At 44.3% G+C, this 14807-nt stretch overlaps 1 protein-coding gene across 1 annotated transcript in view; it reads left to right on the top strand.

The window, feature by feature from the left end:
• APOLTP (apolipoprotein lipid transfer particle homolog) overlaps nucleotides 1–14807 on the top strand; it is a 1292669-nt gene that overhangs the window by 823718 nt on the left and 454144 nt on the right. The window contains exons 36-37 of the mRNA XM_085632129.1: nucleotides 5133–5225; nucleotides 11430–11647. Of these exons, the coding sequence (XP_085488255.1) occupies nucleotides 5133–5225; nucleotides 11430–11647 (311 nt within the window). The remainder of the gene's footprint in view (nucleotides 1–5132; nucleotides 5226–11429; nucleotides 11648–14807) is intronic.

The following is a 14807-nucleotide window of genomic DNA, read 5'->3' as shown; positions in this document are numbered from 1 at the left end:
GTATGCGTTGTACTGGTATGCGTTGTAATGGAGTGCGTTGTAAATGTAGTTTCTAAAAATGCGTTGTGATGGCATGCGATGTAAAATCATGCGTTGTAATGGATGTTGCAATGTAAAAACTGCGTTGTAAAGGCATGCGTTTTAAATGTTTGCGTTGTAACATCATACATTCTCTGGTGCCCACCATCTTCAACCACTGCCACAAATCAAGCAGTGACTAAAGTATTCCTGTGTCAATAAATTACTGATCCAGCAGGACTGGTAAATCGGGGTGTAGAAATACTGTATCAGTATTGCCCCTGAAGTTGGAAAGATTGCCTTTGTGAAACAGATGGCCTATCAATCCATTATCTCCATTAAAATCTTTGTAGTCATCAGCTGAAGTGTAAAAACAGGAAGACTGGTGGCCTGATTCCAAAAGATCTATAATGGAAAATCAGAATTTAGCTGCAGGGAGACTATGCCTACTTATGGAGGATATCTGACAAAGAATCACAGCAGTACACCTGGACATCTATGCCACAGATTTCGGAAGGTGCACGCATGTGCAAAAATACTGCATGTCTAAATATCACTCTAATGTGCATTTAATTTTTTTTTTTTTTATTCTATGTGAGAAATATTTGTAACCCAGAAAATGTTTACGCTAAACCCATATTTAGTATAGAGGTATTTCACCCCTATTCTCCAGATCAAAACACACGTACTTATGCCCTTAACAAAATTAAAGTTGTATATATTTACAAAATTGGAAACTATATTCTAAGTGAATATTCACAAACATAAAAACATGTTGATGTCAACATACTGTTGCAGGAAGACTCACAATAAACCTAAATATGTTAGCTTGGTAATTCAACTGGACTTATATGATTTCCACATTCATAAAAGCCATCCATTTGCTTTGGGCAAATTCCACCAAATATTATTCAGGTTTGAATATTTACCCTTGCAAATGGCTTTCTTGCACACTGAAGTTGAACACACCTGAGTAAAACAGTTAGACAATTTGATACATGATTACAGGAATACATAGGCTATACAAAGAAGTTAAAAAAATAATTCCAAAGTTTAAAAAAATGCCCGTTTTGACATGGTCACCCCTCCACCTTTTGCCTGATATTTGATGTGATTTCGACTGGAAGTGCACTGGGTTCCTACTAACCAGGTCCCAGTGCCAGATCTCTTTCCCTAAACTGTGCAATTGTTTACCCCAATTGGCGATACCTTTAGTGCCCTCTGTAAGTCCCTAGTAAATTGTACCCCCAGTACCTAGGGCCTGAAGTACTAAAGGGGTTCCCCAAGGGTAGCAGCACAAATTGTGCCCCCCTAAGAGTCCTTCACAAAGCTCATGCAAACGGCCATTGTAGACTGTGTGTCTTGGTGCAGACAACAGTGAAAACACGACATGGAACACACCCTGTGTGCCCTGCTTGCCGACGCAGTGTAAGTAAGTCACCCTACAGCAGTTCTTACTGCCCTAAGGCAGGGTGCATTATACCACATCTGAGGGCATAACTGCAGGAACAGATATGCCCGTGATGGTCAGTTCCATTGCTGCCAGTACCAGTGATCAGGGAAGCCATTTTAAAGCATGTGCTGGACACTGGTGAAAACGAGTTCCCCAGCTACATGATGGCTTCACTGAAAATAGGAATGTTTGGTATCAAACATCTTATATTAATACACCCACACTGATGCCAGTGTTGGATTTCGTAATACATGCACCCAGAGGGTCCTTACAGCTGCCCCTGAAATCCTATCAGTTACTTGTGTGCTGACTGACTGGTTTTCACCACCCTGCCACCAGAGATGGATTTCTGACCCCCAAGGGTGAGGGTCTTTGCTCTCATAGGTGCTTTGCACTCCCACTCAATGGATAACCTGCAGATTAGCATTCCCGGGCCGGGGAGCTTCAAAGAGTCCTACAGTCTTTGGTATGCAAATCTGTCTTCTCTCAAAAGAGAGGAAACCATCTGCCTTTATGCAGAGCACTTTGGCACCTGGACAGGCAGGAAAATTAGCTAGGCAAGACAGGCGTGTCCACCCTCAGGTGAGTACCACCCCTGAACTGGGCTACCTGAAGTGGATGTGACTTTTCAGAAGTAACCATCATGGTGATGGAAAATTTAGGATCTCTGGGACAGGGTTATGCCACTATTTGGGGAAGCCCTGGCAGCAGGAAATTAAATCCTGACAACTTACAAAGAAGAAGGACACTGAAGAGCCACGAAAGCAGACTGAAGAAGAGCAACTGACTTGGCACCTGCCCTGCTCGAAACTGTGCCAAAGACATCTCGTTCTGCAGATGTTGTGCCTCCAAAGCCTCGGAGGACTGCCTGCCTTCAAGAAAGACTCAAAGACTCCTGTGGAGCAGTGGAGCTATTCCCCTGCATCTTGCAGGCACCCCAAAGAAGGCTGTGAGACTCCGGAACTGCAAAAACCTGATGGCGCAAAGCACCACTACACCCGCGCTTCCTAGCCTGAGCTGAAGTGGGCCAATGGTGCCAGCGTGGACCCCAGCCCTCCAGAGACAAAGCCCACCTTGGACTTGCCCACTGTGGACGTCCTGGCACTACCTACAGCCTCAGTTTACAGGCCTCTTCTACTGCCAGGGCTCCCGGGGTTGAAAATCCAATGCCTAAAGACACCTCTGCACCCATTGCCCCTGGCCCATGGAGAAGAGGACCAAAGGTGTCCCCACACATCATGAGGCCTGAGCCCCCTTGTTGGTTCAGCCCAACTGGTCCCCCTGTCCGAGCCTGCAGCCTGTTTTCTGACGGACCAATCTCCATTGACTTGAATCGGGCACCTGACACTGTAAGGCACCTCTGTAACCAGCCACCCCAGTGCCGCCCGAAGTGAACTATTGGTGCTGCCTTGGACCTTGTCCCGTACTCACCTTACGTCCAGAAGATTGCTCCTGTAAGTTGCTGTTGAGTGCCAGAATGCAACACATTTTCCTCCAGAGGTGAACATTACCACGAAGTGCTTCAATTATGATTTAAAGTATCAAAATCACCCAATACTGAAAAACACACCTCTGCACCCAGATGCCCCAGTGCCTCCCAAGGTTGGTGTTGCCTTGGACGTTGCCCCATACTCACCTTAAGTCCTGGGGAAGGGCCCTGTACTTCACTGTTAAGTGACTGTACGCAGCGTATGTTTACTTCCTGGGTTAACATTGCCGCAAATTGGTTCAAGTACGATTTAAAGTATCAAAAACCTGCTTTCTTCAAACCTGCTTTCTTAAAAAGTACTTACCTGATTTTAAAGATCTTGGTGCCTACAGCTATATAAAGATAAGTGTTATTTTTGTACATTGGTGTGGCTCTCTTTATTGAGTCGTGTGTATCATTTATTGGCTGTGTGTTTGCAGCAGATGTCTAACACTCCTCTCTGATAAGCCAAAGGCTGCTCAACCACACTACCCCAGAAGAGCACCTTGGGATTGCTAGAGCAAGCCCCTGTCCACTAGTAAGGGAATACCTGGACTCTTTGCACTGTATATCTCTTTTTGGTATACCATATAATGCAGGTATCTCCAACCAGTCGATGCTCCCAGGCTCGAGTTAATTTTTAACTAACAACTGCAATAAATAAGTGTTGCATTTTCCTTTTCTAAGTTAAGGAAACACAGTTTTTATTTTACATTTTAATCAGGCTGCAGATAGCAGAGCCTGATAATGAGCAGTGCTCAGTCAGATGACCCATGTGGATCACAGAGATTCAGAACTGAAGCACTGAGGCATTTAACTATTTTAAATAAAAGTGGTTCCCAACCCAATATTGGAGCATGAGAACAAAATGATATTTCTGAATGCTTTTAAGTGAGAGAAAAGTAAAATGAAGAGTTAACTAAATGATTAAGTTAACTTTTCATATAAATTTTCTCCCTTTTCAAAGTGTCACATTTACAGACAGCAGGCATCTTGCTCCCAGTGGCTGGTAGACATTCTGCCATATTTATAACTGAAAAATGCAGCCATTTTTTAAATGGGAAAAATTTAAAGAATTGAAGAAATTTAAAGTGCAGAACAATGTTCCATCAAGTGCAGAAAAATGTTCCTTATTATGAACATTTCTGCAGTATCTGTATGTTTGTGTTGTACATGTAACGGTTCCACATATGGTGAAAGGTATGTCCTGTGCCACAAGTACATACGACACAGGCTCTCAGTCACCCATACATATATATCCCATTCATTCACACACGTTCATACATCCCCATAGACCATGCACTCTTTGACGCACATGGCAGCCCTATCATAGTACCCCTAACCACAGTATTTTGTTCAAACCATAGTATCGGGCTACTTGGGCATTAGGTTTAAGGTCAATAAAGCTGGATGAGAGGGTGTCTGGTAACAATGCGCAAGTTACATGGCCATTAGCAGCTCACAGCGATTATCAGTTCTCAGAAGTATCTCTCATTACAGAAAAGGTTGGAGAACCCTGATATAAAGAGACAGCTTCCTACACAAAGAAAGTTTCTTTGTTCTTAGAAAGCTCTATCCAGTCTACGATTTATTTATTTATTTTATTTATATTCACACTCGTACATTAGGTGACGGTACTGGCTAATGATTTGTATTCAATGTTGATTTCTACACTACTAGTACAAATGGAGGTCAAATATGCAGAAATGTGGGAATTAAGTATCAGGGGGCATATGGTCATCTAATGATGAATGACAGAAAGACAGTCATATATTCAAGATATGTTATACCGTTTGATAGGACTAGTCATGCAAAAATGTTCCATTTCTATGCAAAGGTTTATGTAGCACAGCGTTCCTAAAGATGAGCAGTAACAAAATAGCCATATATACCCATGCTAAAATGCTCCTTCTTTCAAATTAAATATTGTTTTCAGCTTTTGTAATTTAAAATGGAGTTTGCCAAGTTTTGGCCTACTTTCTGCGTAAAGGGTGTACCCGCCGCCAATCCTTGCCTACCCTAATTTCGAGATAGCATTCTGTCGCTCATTCCATGAAAAAGATTTGGGCTGACACTCATGTTTTAATGCTGGCTTTCCATTTCGGCCTACGAAGTTTGATAATTATGAAATCTGGGATGCTTCTAGAGCTCATTAATGCAATAAATGTGCTTGTTTTCTCTTTTTACCAACAGTTTAATCTTCAAATGAATGGATCAAGTAATGCCATTGGATTTTATTCTCATTTCAGTCATCCGTATCAATCTCAAATTCCACAAAACATTCAGGTACAGTGTACGCATTGGATCAAACAAAGCATTACTCAGCACATCTGCCATTTTTTAGGATTATATATTACTGTAGACATTATTTGAAAAAAGTTTTGATAGTAGGAGAGGAAAAGTCACACACCGGAAGAAGCAATATCCGACCATAAATAAGTCATAGATTTTGTATAACCTTGCTTCTCTTCTCTCTTTCCATGTTATCTCATCCATACATCTGTCCTTCCACCATTCATGCATTTCTGTCCATCTGTCCCTATCTATTGACCCATAAATCCCTATCTTCATTCCATCACCTCCACATATGGCCCTCTCCTTCCTTCCTATCAGTTCATCCTCAATACAGCACCGCTGTCTGTAACTCCAACCTTACATCACCTTAGCTTCTTTCATATTTTCATCCCTGAGTCCTTTCTATGATATTTTCACTGTTTTGTTGCTTCTTCTAGCCAATTAAAACTTGTTGCCTTATTTCAACCCATTCTACTGTCCCATTGAACTGACTGTAATCATTCATGTCATCCATCCTGGCTCCCTCCATCTCAGGAAACAACTTTCACTATCCCTCTTCCATCCAAGTCTCCGTCCAGCTTTCATCGCATCTGTTCCTCCCTCACTCCATCAATGAAACCCACGATAATTCCTTTGGCCAAATCCATTATCACCCCCTCCTCCTATCACATCACCTTGACATAACAATACCATGTATTCGTACAGCATACCTTCACCCACAAGGCTATCTTCTAGCTGAATAGTACATTTAAAGTTTTTAATGGTACTCAATTTATCAACCTCAGAAGGATGAATAGCTGTCTGGACCTGCCAGGATTTGAACTCGTGACAGTGAGGTCAAACACTGATCCCTATAGTGGATGCATCCATCCACTGAGCCACCACACACAGCTTTTTTCTCACCTATCACGTACAGTACTGTCTCCCTGCATTGGTATATGACAACCATGCCTGACTATGTTTTTCTATTGCAGGCCTTCTTCATTCAGGTCATCCTCCCTCCTACGTTTGCAATATTGCAATATTCAACCACCCTCTCATGCCTATTCCTCTCATTCTTTTGCATCCTTTTTCCCTCCGTCTATCCATATAATCCAGCCTTACCCCTCCTTTACCACCCACCACATTTATTTTTCCATCGTATCCACAATTCTTGTATGATATCACCCTCCCTCCCATTTTCTCATGGCTATCCTTGATTGTCTCCCTCCCTGTACCATACTCTTCCCTTCTGACTTCTATCCTTTTATATAATTGATCCCTACCACGTACGTTCTTCTTCCATTTTCTGCCTTCCTTCTATCAAATGAGTTCCATTTTTCCTCACTCCATCACATTCAGCTGTTACTGCTGTCTTGCATAATATACATTGTAAGAAACTGGGTTACTGGTTGAGTGGAGTGAAACCCTTCTCAAGCAGCAACGGCAATTCTTCTCAGGGTGAAGTCGCAAGCAAACCGTAAGTTAACCTGTGCTCAACCCTCGGGTAGCTTGGCACAGAGCAGTCAGGCTTCACTCAGAGGCAATGTGTAATGTATTTGTGCAACAATTCAAATAGCAAAACAGTGAAAACACCACACAAAAATGATCCCACCCCAAGTTAGAAAAATAGCACCTAATTTAATGAACAAAACAAGACTAAAAAGAGAAAAATCCAATCAGTAGAAACAGAAATATTCCATTTTAAATATTTAGGTCAAAATAGTGCCAAAAAGTGCAAAGTGCCAACTCTATATCTGGCCATGCCGGACCGAGGCAAAGTCACAAGTTCAAGCTGACTGTACTGGAGCGCAGGCAAGCTACAGGAACTCAGCTAGGCCCTATGGACAGAGTACCTTAAATCCTGGTTTTAGGAACATTTTGTTTATCAGCGTCAAAGATGCATCACTCAGTTGAAGCTATGTGTCGGTTCTGAGATGTGGTGAGGCTGCGATACAAGGGCCTGTATCATCGCCGAGGATCCGCTTCATAGGGTTTACAATGCACAGTCTGGTGTCGAGGCTGCGTCCTACAGTTGTTGCAATGCGTCAGTTCTGAAGAGCTGAGAGACTGCGATGCAGTGTCCATCCTCGTCGTCGAGGCTGCTGTCAGTGAGGAATGTGAGGGCCTGTGCCAAGAGTACGTCACGCAGTGACAGTTCCAAAGGCAATGCAGACTGCGGTGGTGGTGCGAGTCTTTGCGTCGATTACAATCTACACAGCAGTGGAGATGAGTCGGTTCTGCTCTGGGTAGCGCAGCACAGTAGAGGTGATGCATCATTTCTGCTGGGTCCACAGAGGCTGACAAGCACCATATGCCTACTTCCAAGGGTTAAGGAATGGGGTGGCACGCCTTGGCCAGGTGGACTCACAGATGGCAGAATCCAGGTGCAGGTGCAAGATTGTTGGAAGCCCGTTATGTCGCTGAGGATTTAAATTGGGGGGAGGATGTAGCCTTACGGCTAGAGCGGTCGACCTCGAAGCTGGGGAAGCGGGTTCGTGTCTCGGCAATGACGCTCAACATCCTGTGATTCTGGGCAAATCACTTAATCTCCCCGTGCCTAACAAAAAAAATGAATGTGTCCTCATGTAACAAAACTGATGCTCATTTCAAGCGCTCTGATACCCGATGTCTTGGGTCTAGTTTGCGCTATATAAAAAACTCTAAAAAAAAAATGTTTAAAAAGGAGGTCAGCCAACTAGCCCTTGGAGTCACTCAGGGTTTTGGGTTCAAGAAGTGCAGATCCAGTCCTTCTCACCCAGCCAAGCGGGCAGCAGGCAACATGTCAGCACATCAGGGCAGCAGTTCCTTCAGAGCAGTAGTCCAGCAAAGTGGCAGTTCTTTCAGCAGTACAGCAGTCCTTCTTCCTGGCCTGGCAGAGTATCCACAGGTCCATAAATGTACTGAAGTGGTGGTGTCTGAGGTCAAGTATTTATTAGGCCTGGGCAGTGAACTCCGCTCCACTCGTGGAGTTTGCGGAATTTTCTGCACTCCGTGTTACGCGGAGTTCGATGAGTTCCAAAAAACTCAGCGGAGTTTTTTTCCTCGCTTGTGTTCACCGACGTCCAGTTGGCGTGCGAGTAAAATCCAACTCACGATGAGATTTTTCCTCGTTCATCAACATCAAGTTGGCCAGCGTGGAAAATAAACCTCCCGGTGAGATTTCCCAACACAGGGGGGGTCAGGTTTCTCATTGCGAGTGGTTGCGTATGCTCGCGACCCCTCACATTGTGGAACTGTCCGTTTGCGTTGAGAAAGCTGCCGCTTGAGTAAAAATCTACTCGAGCGGCAGAAAAGAAAAGCTTGCACTGTGCATGGTGCTGTTCGCAATGATTGCACAGGGCGGACAAGCATCCAGCACTGTGCAATCACCGCGAACAGCATTTCTCTATCTCACTCTGCCGCTTGCGGAGCTCCACGTAGCACGGCGGAGGTTTTTTCCCACTTCGCAAAGTTTCGCGTAGCGCAACTCCGTGAACTCCGCCCAGGGTTAGTATTTATACCCAGTTGTGCCTTTGATGTGGGAGAGAGGTTCCTCTTTGAAGTCTCCAAGCATTCTGCCTTCCCTGTACTTGTTCCAGACTAACTACAGGGGGTATGCAGCCCTTTGTGTGGAGGCAGGACACAGGCTGTTCAGTTGAAAATAGGGCTGTGCCTAGCTTCTCCCTCCCATCATGCCAGCGATGGCCCTTCCAAGCAAACCTAAACTCCCTATTGTGTGTGGCTGTTTAGGATGCATACCCAAAGCTCAACTGTCATCTACATTCAGTCATGTGACCAGAGACAGGCTGCAGGTGCCAAATGGCTAGGGCAAGAAAATGGCAACTTCCTGAAAGTGGCATTTTCAGAATTGCAATTCAGAATACGGCTTCACCATAAGTTAGGATTTTGAATTGTGATTCCAGAGACACCAAACATGATCTGGTTATTTCTTCCCATTTGGAAATTCCACTTATAAATTGTAATAAGGCAACTCCAATGGTATCCTACGGGAGAGACAGGCCTTATAGTAGTGAAAAACGAATTCAAGAATTTTATACTACCAGGATATGTAAAACTTAAAAGTACATATCCTACTTTTTAAATACATTGCACCCTGCACTCTGGGGAGATTAAGTAAGCTATTGCCCAGAGTCACAGAGTGCTGAGCTGCCCTGCCCTGCCCTGCCGCCAGCGCAAGGGATCGAACTGTGAGCCCCATTCTCTGGAGTCGGCTGCTCTGGCCGCTGCATCACATCTCTCCCCTTGGGGATAGTCAATATTACCATGTTTTAAGGAGTTAGCATATGCACTTTAGCAATGGTTAGCAGTGGTAAAGTCCTAAGGCCCTCAGAAACGAGATCAAAAGAAATGGAGAAGGAAGGCAAAATGTTGGGGGGAAAGACCACCAGGGATGACAGGTCTAACATATATATTGTGCCTCCCTGCCTCGTTCTGTCATCACCCATATCTCACTACTTCGTGCTTCACTGCCTCTATCTCTGCTGCCACAACCATTATTGCCTCCACCATTTATCAAAACCTTCATAGCATCTATTCCTCCTATCACAAGCACTGCTGCCTCAATCCCTCCCCGCAGCATCTATCCCTCCTATCACAAATACTGCAGATTTTGCTTTGCCTTTGCATCCCGGTGTCACTCAGGTCCTGTCCCTCTAGCCTTTTTTTCCACTACTCCCTAAGTCATTTATTTTACCCTGTATTTCTTTAAATATTTTGTGCTATTGGGAGTTCAAAATAATAGCAGTAAACGTACTAAACTGGGCAGTCTCATGTATGAATGGCCCCAGACTCCTTGTTATCTGTTCAGTGTATTGTTAACCTGCGCTGAATAAGAAATACGTACATTAGGGTGCTAGAATATGAGACGTATGTATGACCTTGTTATTTATGATTTGTATAGTGATGTACCGCTCTGAAGAGAAACCTACTCTATGGAATCAGACACACACACACACACATATAAACATGTAGCATACTTGTGGGAACTTGGTGTCATATTTACAAGCCTCTATCACCATAAGAGCATCACTTTTTACGGTGTTTCTGTGGGGATAGGGGCTACGCCTTATTTACAATGTGGCGTTAAGCCACTTAACGTGGCTTAACACTGCCTTGTAAATAAGGCACCCTTTCACGCTATACTTAGCGTAAAAGGGGTGGGCAATGGGTGTTGCGTGGGCGTTTCACCGCAACACTCATTGATTTTGACCCTACCCCATATATACAAGGGTGGCGTAAATATGGGGCAGCACAAAATTAAGACCATCGAAAACCTGGTCTTATGATGGTGAAACGAGGAGAAATGCTTAATTTCTCCTTGTTTTTGCAGTTCCTATGTGTGCTGCGTTGTGCAGCACAAATAGAAACATTGCAGCACACATAGAAACGGCAAAACACAGTGAATGATTATTTTTGTGCTATAAGGTGTCCTTTCCTGCACATAAATAATCATTGACAAAATGACAATTTGGTACTTCTAAATGTGCTGCTCAATGCAGCACACATAGGAGTTACAAATCACCAATTGTGATTGTTTATGTGCAGGAAGGGACACCTTCCTGCACATAAACAATCATTCCCCTCAAAGCAAGCACCCTTGCACTATGGTGCAAGGGTGGCTGCGTTGGCGCTAGGTAGCTTAATTTAGTGCCACTTTTGCTGAACGCCACTCTCCGTCATTCTTTTGTACATATGCCCCAAGGTGTTGATACCCGCCTTGTGGAAATGAAACTTACGTATCGATTACAGTGTTATGTATGATGTGTAAAGTGTCTTCCGTCTCTGGAGAGAAACCTACACCACGTGATATTTCACACACACACACACACACCCACACCTTCCTGCACATACACAATCATTCCCCCCTAAGCAGGCACCCTTTTACTATGGTGCAATGGTGCCTGCGTTGGCGCTAGGCAGCTTAATTTAGCTCCACTTTTGCTGAACGCCACTCTCCGTCATTCTTTTGTACATATGCCCCAAGGTGTGGATTCCTGCCTTATGGAAATGAAACTTACGTATCGATTACAGTGCTATGTATGATGTGTAAAGTGTCTTCCGTCTCTGGAGAGAAACTTACACTACGTGATATCTCTCACACACACACACTTACTTTTTACCCCTGATCACTCATCTAATAGTACACCCATTATTGAAAAAGAGATTTGTCTCATACACCCTTCTTTGAATTGTATGTTTTTTTTTAACTCTTAGGCACTTGCCATCAGTAAGAAGTACGGGGAAAACGGTGTGAACGGCACGCTGTTCCTTCGCGTTGGCGGGAAAAGCCTCGCTCACTTGGAAGTCGATGTCAATAGTGAGAGCAGGAAAAACACAAGAATGATTTTCCTCAGCGCTCTGATGCACCAGTCCATCTTAAAAGAACCTCAATATGCACATTTAAGGCTCGTGGGGAAAGGCTCTCCATCAAGGTAAGGCAGAAAATTGATATGTGCTGCATCGGGTAACTAGCCTCAGAGAGTTGTGTTCGGATTTAATCGTTGTTACACTTAATACAACTTATTTTCTCTCTCTAACAACTGCTTTTCTGCACTAACTTACTCGTACGTTTTTCCTGCTGAGGAAACGTGATGCTCCAATTGTGTGAGTAAAAAAAGTAAAAAAAAAACAAACACATTACGCACGGTCCCCAGGGCCATGCCGCTTACCAGAAATCGTGAGGCAATTATTTCTCCAGGCCTGGCCAGGATTACTTTACGGGACTGTAATTAGGCTTTCCCTCGTTAAAGGCAGCCGAGGGACAGGCAGGAACATTGACGTATTTATGAGCTCCATGAGTTTTATTTGGCTGGCCTCACTCGCCCTCTGAACTGACGTGCCCTCTGACCTCACATGCCGAGAATCCGAACCCTGCCTAATTACCAAAGTGAAGCCAGGATTATAAAGGGCGTGTGCAGTTGCAAAGCCTCAGCTGCACAGACTGGCATCGTTTGAGATTGAAAAATCAAAATTTGCCCTGTACCGAAGTGACATTCGATTAAGTGATTTCTGAAAGAACTTGAATCTGGATGAGTTTAAATGTCAGCATTGCAGCTCTTTGTAAGACTCAGAAGATGAAAGGCACTGGTACTGGCCAGTAAAGTGGAATGCCCCTCCTTGTTAATGGTAATAATTTACACCTGTCCCTTCTGTTGAAAGCATTGAAAGGTTTTGACTCACAAGGGGAATCAGTCATTATTTACACAGTGGGAACTATCTGTGAGGTTTCAGCTTCCACTGTGTGGGTGGCAGGGGTGGGCTGCATGGAGAGCAGACAGCAGTCTTCCATGCTTCTCTGGTATCCCTTGCCACACTGTGCCATATGCTTCCTTACTGCCTGCCTACTATGTAATGCAATTTCCGTCTGTTTTTCTTTACAGTATGTATGTAAAGCGCTCTGATACCTACGGGTCAAGCTAGCGCTATATAAAACTTTTAAAATAAATAAATAAAATATTATTGAAGACCACATCCCTTTAAGGGCAGTGGTGGCTGCCGCCAATGGAAACTGGTAGGGTGGAGCGGGTGAGTGGAAGATTGATTGTGAAATAAAAAAAATAAGTAGAAATCTACTTACCTTCCGCTCCGCTCCGACTGCCTCGTTGTTTCTGCTCCTCTCCTCCTCCGGAGGTGGATAAGCCTGAAACCACAAGCTCCACACCCAATCCAGAAGCTGCTCTCATATTATGAGAGCAGCGACAGGACGGGTCTTAGCGGCCTCGTTTGCTGCTCAGTCAGTGCCTGGGAGCCTGAGGCGTGCCTCCAACTTGCCATTCCCCGGCCCGCCCCTCCCACTCCCACGTAAGCAGTGCAGAAGGAGACCATGTTTTATTATCATTTTATTTATCATCTACTGGCAGTGGGGCGATGCTCCTCCGCCATTACTGAGGAGCCGCCCCTGTTTAAGGGGCATGGATTGCAAAAGGGGCATTTTGCTAATGCAGAAATGGAGGCCTGTTGTCCTTCCAAGTCTTTGTCTCTTGATTAACAGCATTTCAGAAAGAGTCACAGAGAAATTGTCCTTCAAAAATATGAGTGAGACAGGATTACTGCAGCTTTTTGTAAATGGCCTCGTTCTATTGTGCCGGACAACTACATTTTGCACTGCACAAGAATTCTATTATATCAGGGTCTGTTCCATTTGCAATTTGGTGAAATGCTTGAAGTTGGAAGCAGGATAAGGGGGACTGTTAAAATATATTCAGGTTCTTACAAATGTCTTTGTGAGAGGGTGAAAAAAAAGTGATGGATGTTGATTTTTATCTTGAACTTTGACCCTGTACAACCTTCTGCGACCATTTGGCTACGTTTGCGCTACACAAACACCATATACATACACATAGTTATTTACTATATTATTTCAAATAAGTGTCAAGCATTTTAAGAATATATGTGAAATTTGTGATGCAGGGTGGACAAGCATATTTTGATGTAAGAAGGCCTATTCAAAGGCTTTATGACACTTCGTTGCCTTAAGGTTGCTTCAGCCCCCTGATGCCTTAACCTATTGGTTATAGCCGAAGCCTAGTTCTATCACTACTCTCTTATCGGGATGTTTGAATTTAGATCGTTTCGTCTCACAATTTCGGGGACCCTTTTCAGAATGGGCGGTGTGTGGCCAGTGGTAAAGTCAAAGGGCTACTGCCAGTTGTTCTCTAACTCACATAACTGAAGCACTGGCACACAGTTTGAAACACCAGCTTAAAACAGTCCACTACGTACATGGTGCTTATCTGGAGGCAGGGCCAGACTGGGAACCCAAAGCAGCCCTGGCAATCTTGTAGGACCAGCACCCCACCCCCGCTGCTTTTGGCTCTGGGGGCTGATATTGCAGCACCGCTGTAAAACCGGCCTCCAGTAACAAAAAACAGCTCCCACTGCTGCAAAACTGGATTCCACCCTTCCAGCCTCCTGGGAAAATACCAGGTGCCCGCTACAGCCAGTCTGGCCCTGTCTGGAGGGAGATACGTTGGTGATAGCTTTACCACTTGCATGGCACATTTTTATGGGATTAACAAGCAACCCTAGATTCCTCCTGTACTCTGTCACTGTACTAGTGGCAAGGCCCTTTGTGATCCACTAAGATTTTGGTGAACTGAAGGTTGTCGTAAAAATGTTGCAATTTTAGGTGAGCGCCCTGTGTAGCGTGATCTAACCATTCCATGCTCGTGGTATGCTTTGTTCAAAAAGCTCCATGCAAAAAGTACATGGGCCAGGTGACATCACATACCTGGGACTATCCCCTCCAGTAGTACCAAGAGGACTCTTCGTCACACACAACGCTCACGTTTACGCTGTGGTGTGGTTTGTGAAATTGCCACATAGACTGCGGGATGAAGTAAGACACGCATTGGAATTTCCTTAAATGTTCCCGGCTGGTTTGAAATCACATAAGGCACCTTCTTATAAACAGTTATCAAATGTTCACCTTAGTTTAGAGGTCATTTCTGGGTGCAGCCTCACCCTCTGAGAGTGCAATAGAGGGCTCTGAGGAATTTGCAGTTAATGACCTCCGCCCTTCCTGGAGATCCGAAGATTATTTTAAGATACTTATTGGGGGGGGGGAGTCATTCTTGTGAATGATGGAGGCAC

The sequence above is a fragment of the Triturus cristatus genome, chromosome 10 (assembly GCF_964204655.1).
Source record: "Triturus cristatus chromosome 10, aTriCri1.1, whole genome shotgun sequence".
Lineage (NCBI taxonomy): Eukaryota > Metazoa > Chordata > Amphibia > Caudata > Salamandridae > Triturus > Triturus cristatus.
This window is presented reverse-complemented; position numbering and strand designations above follow the sequence as displayed.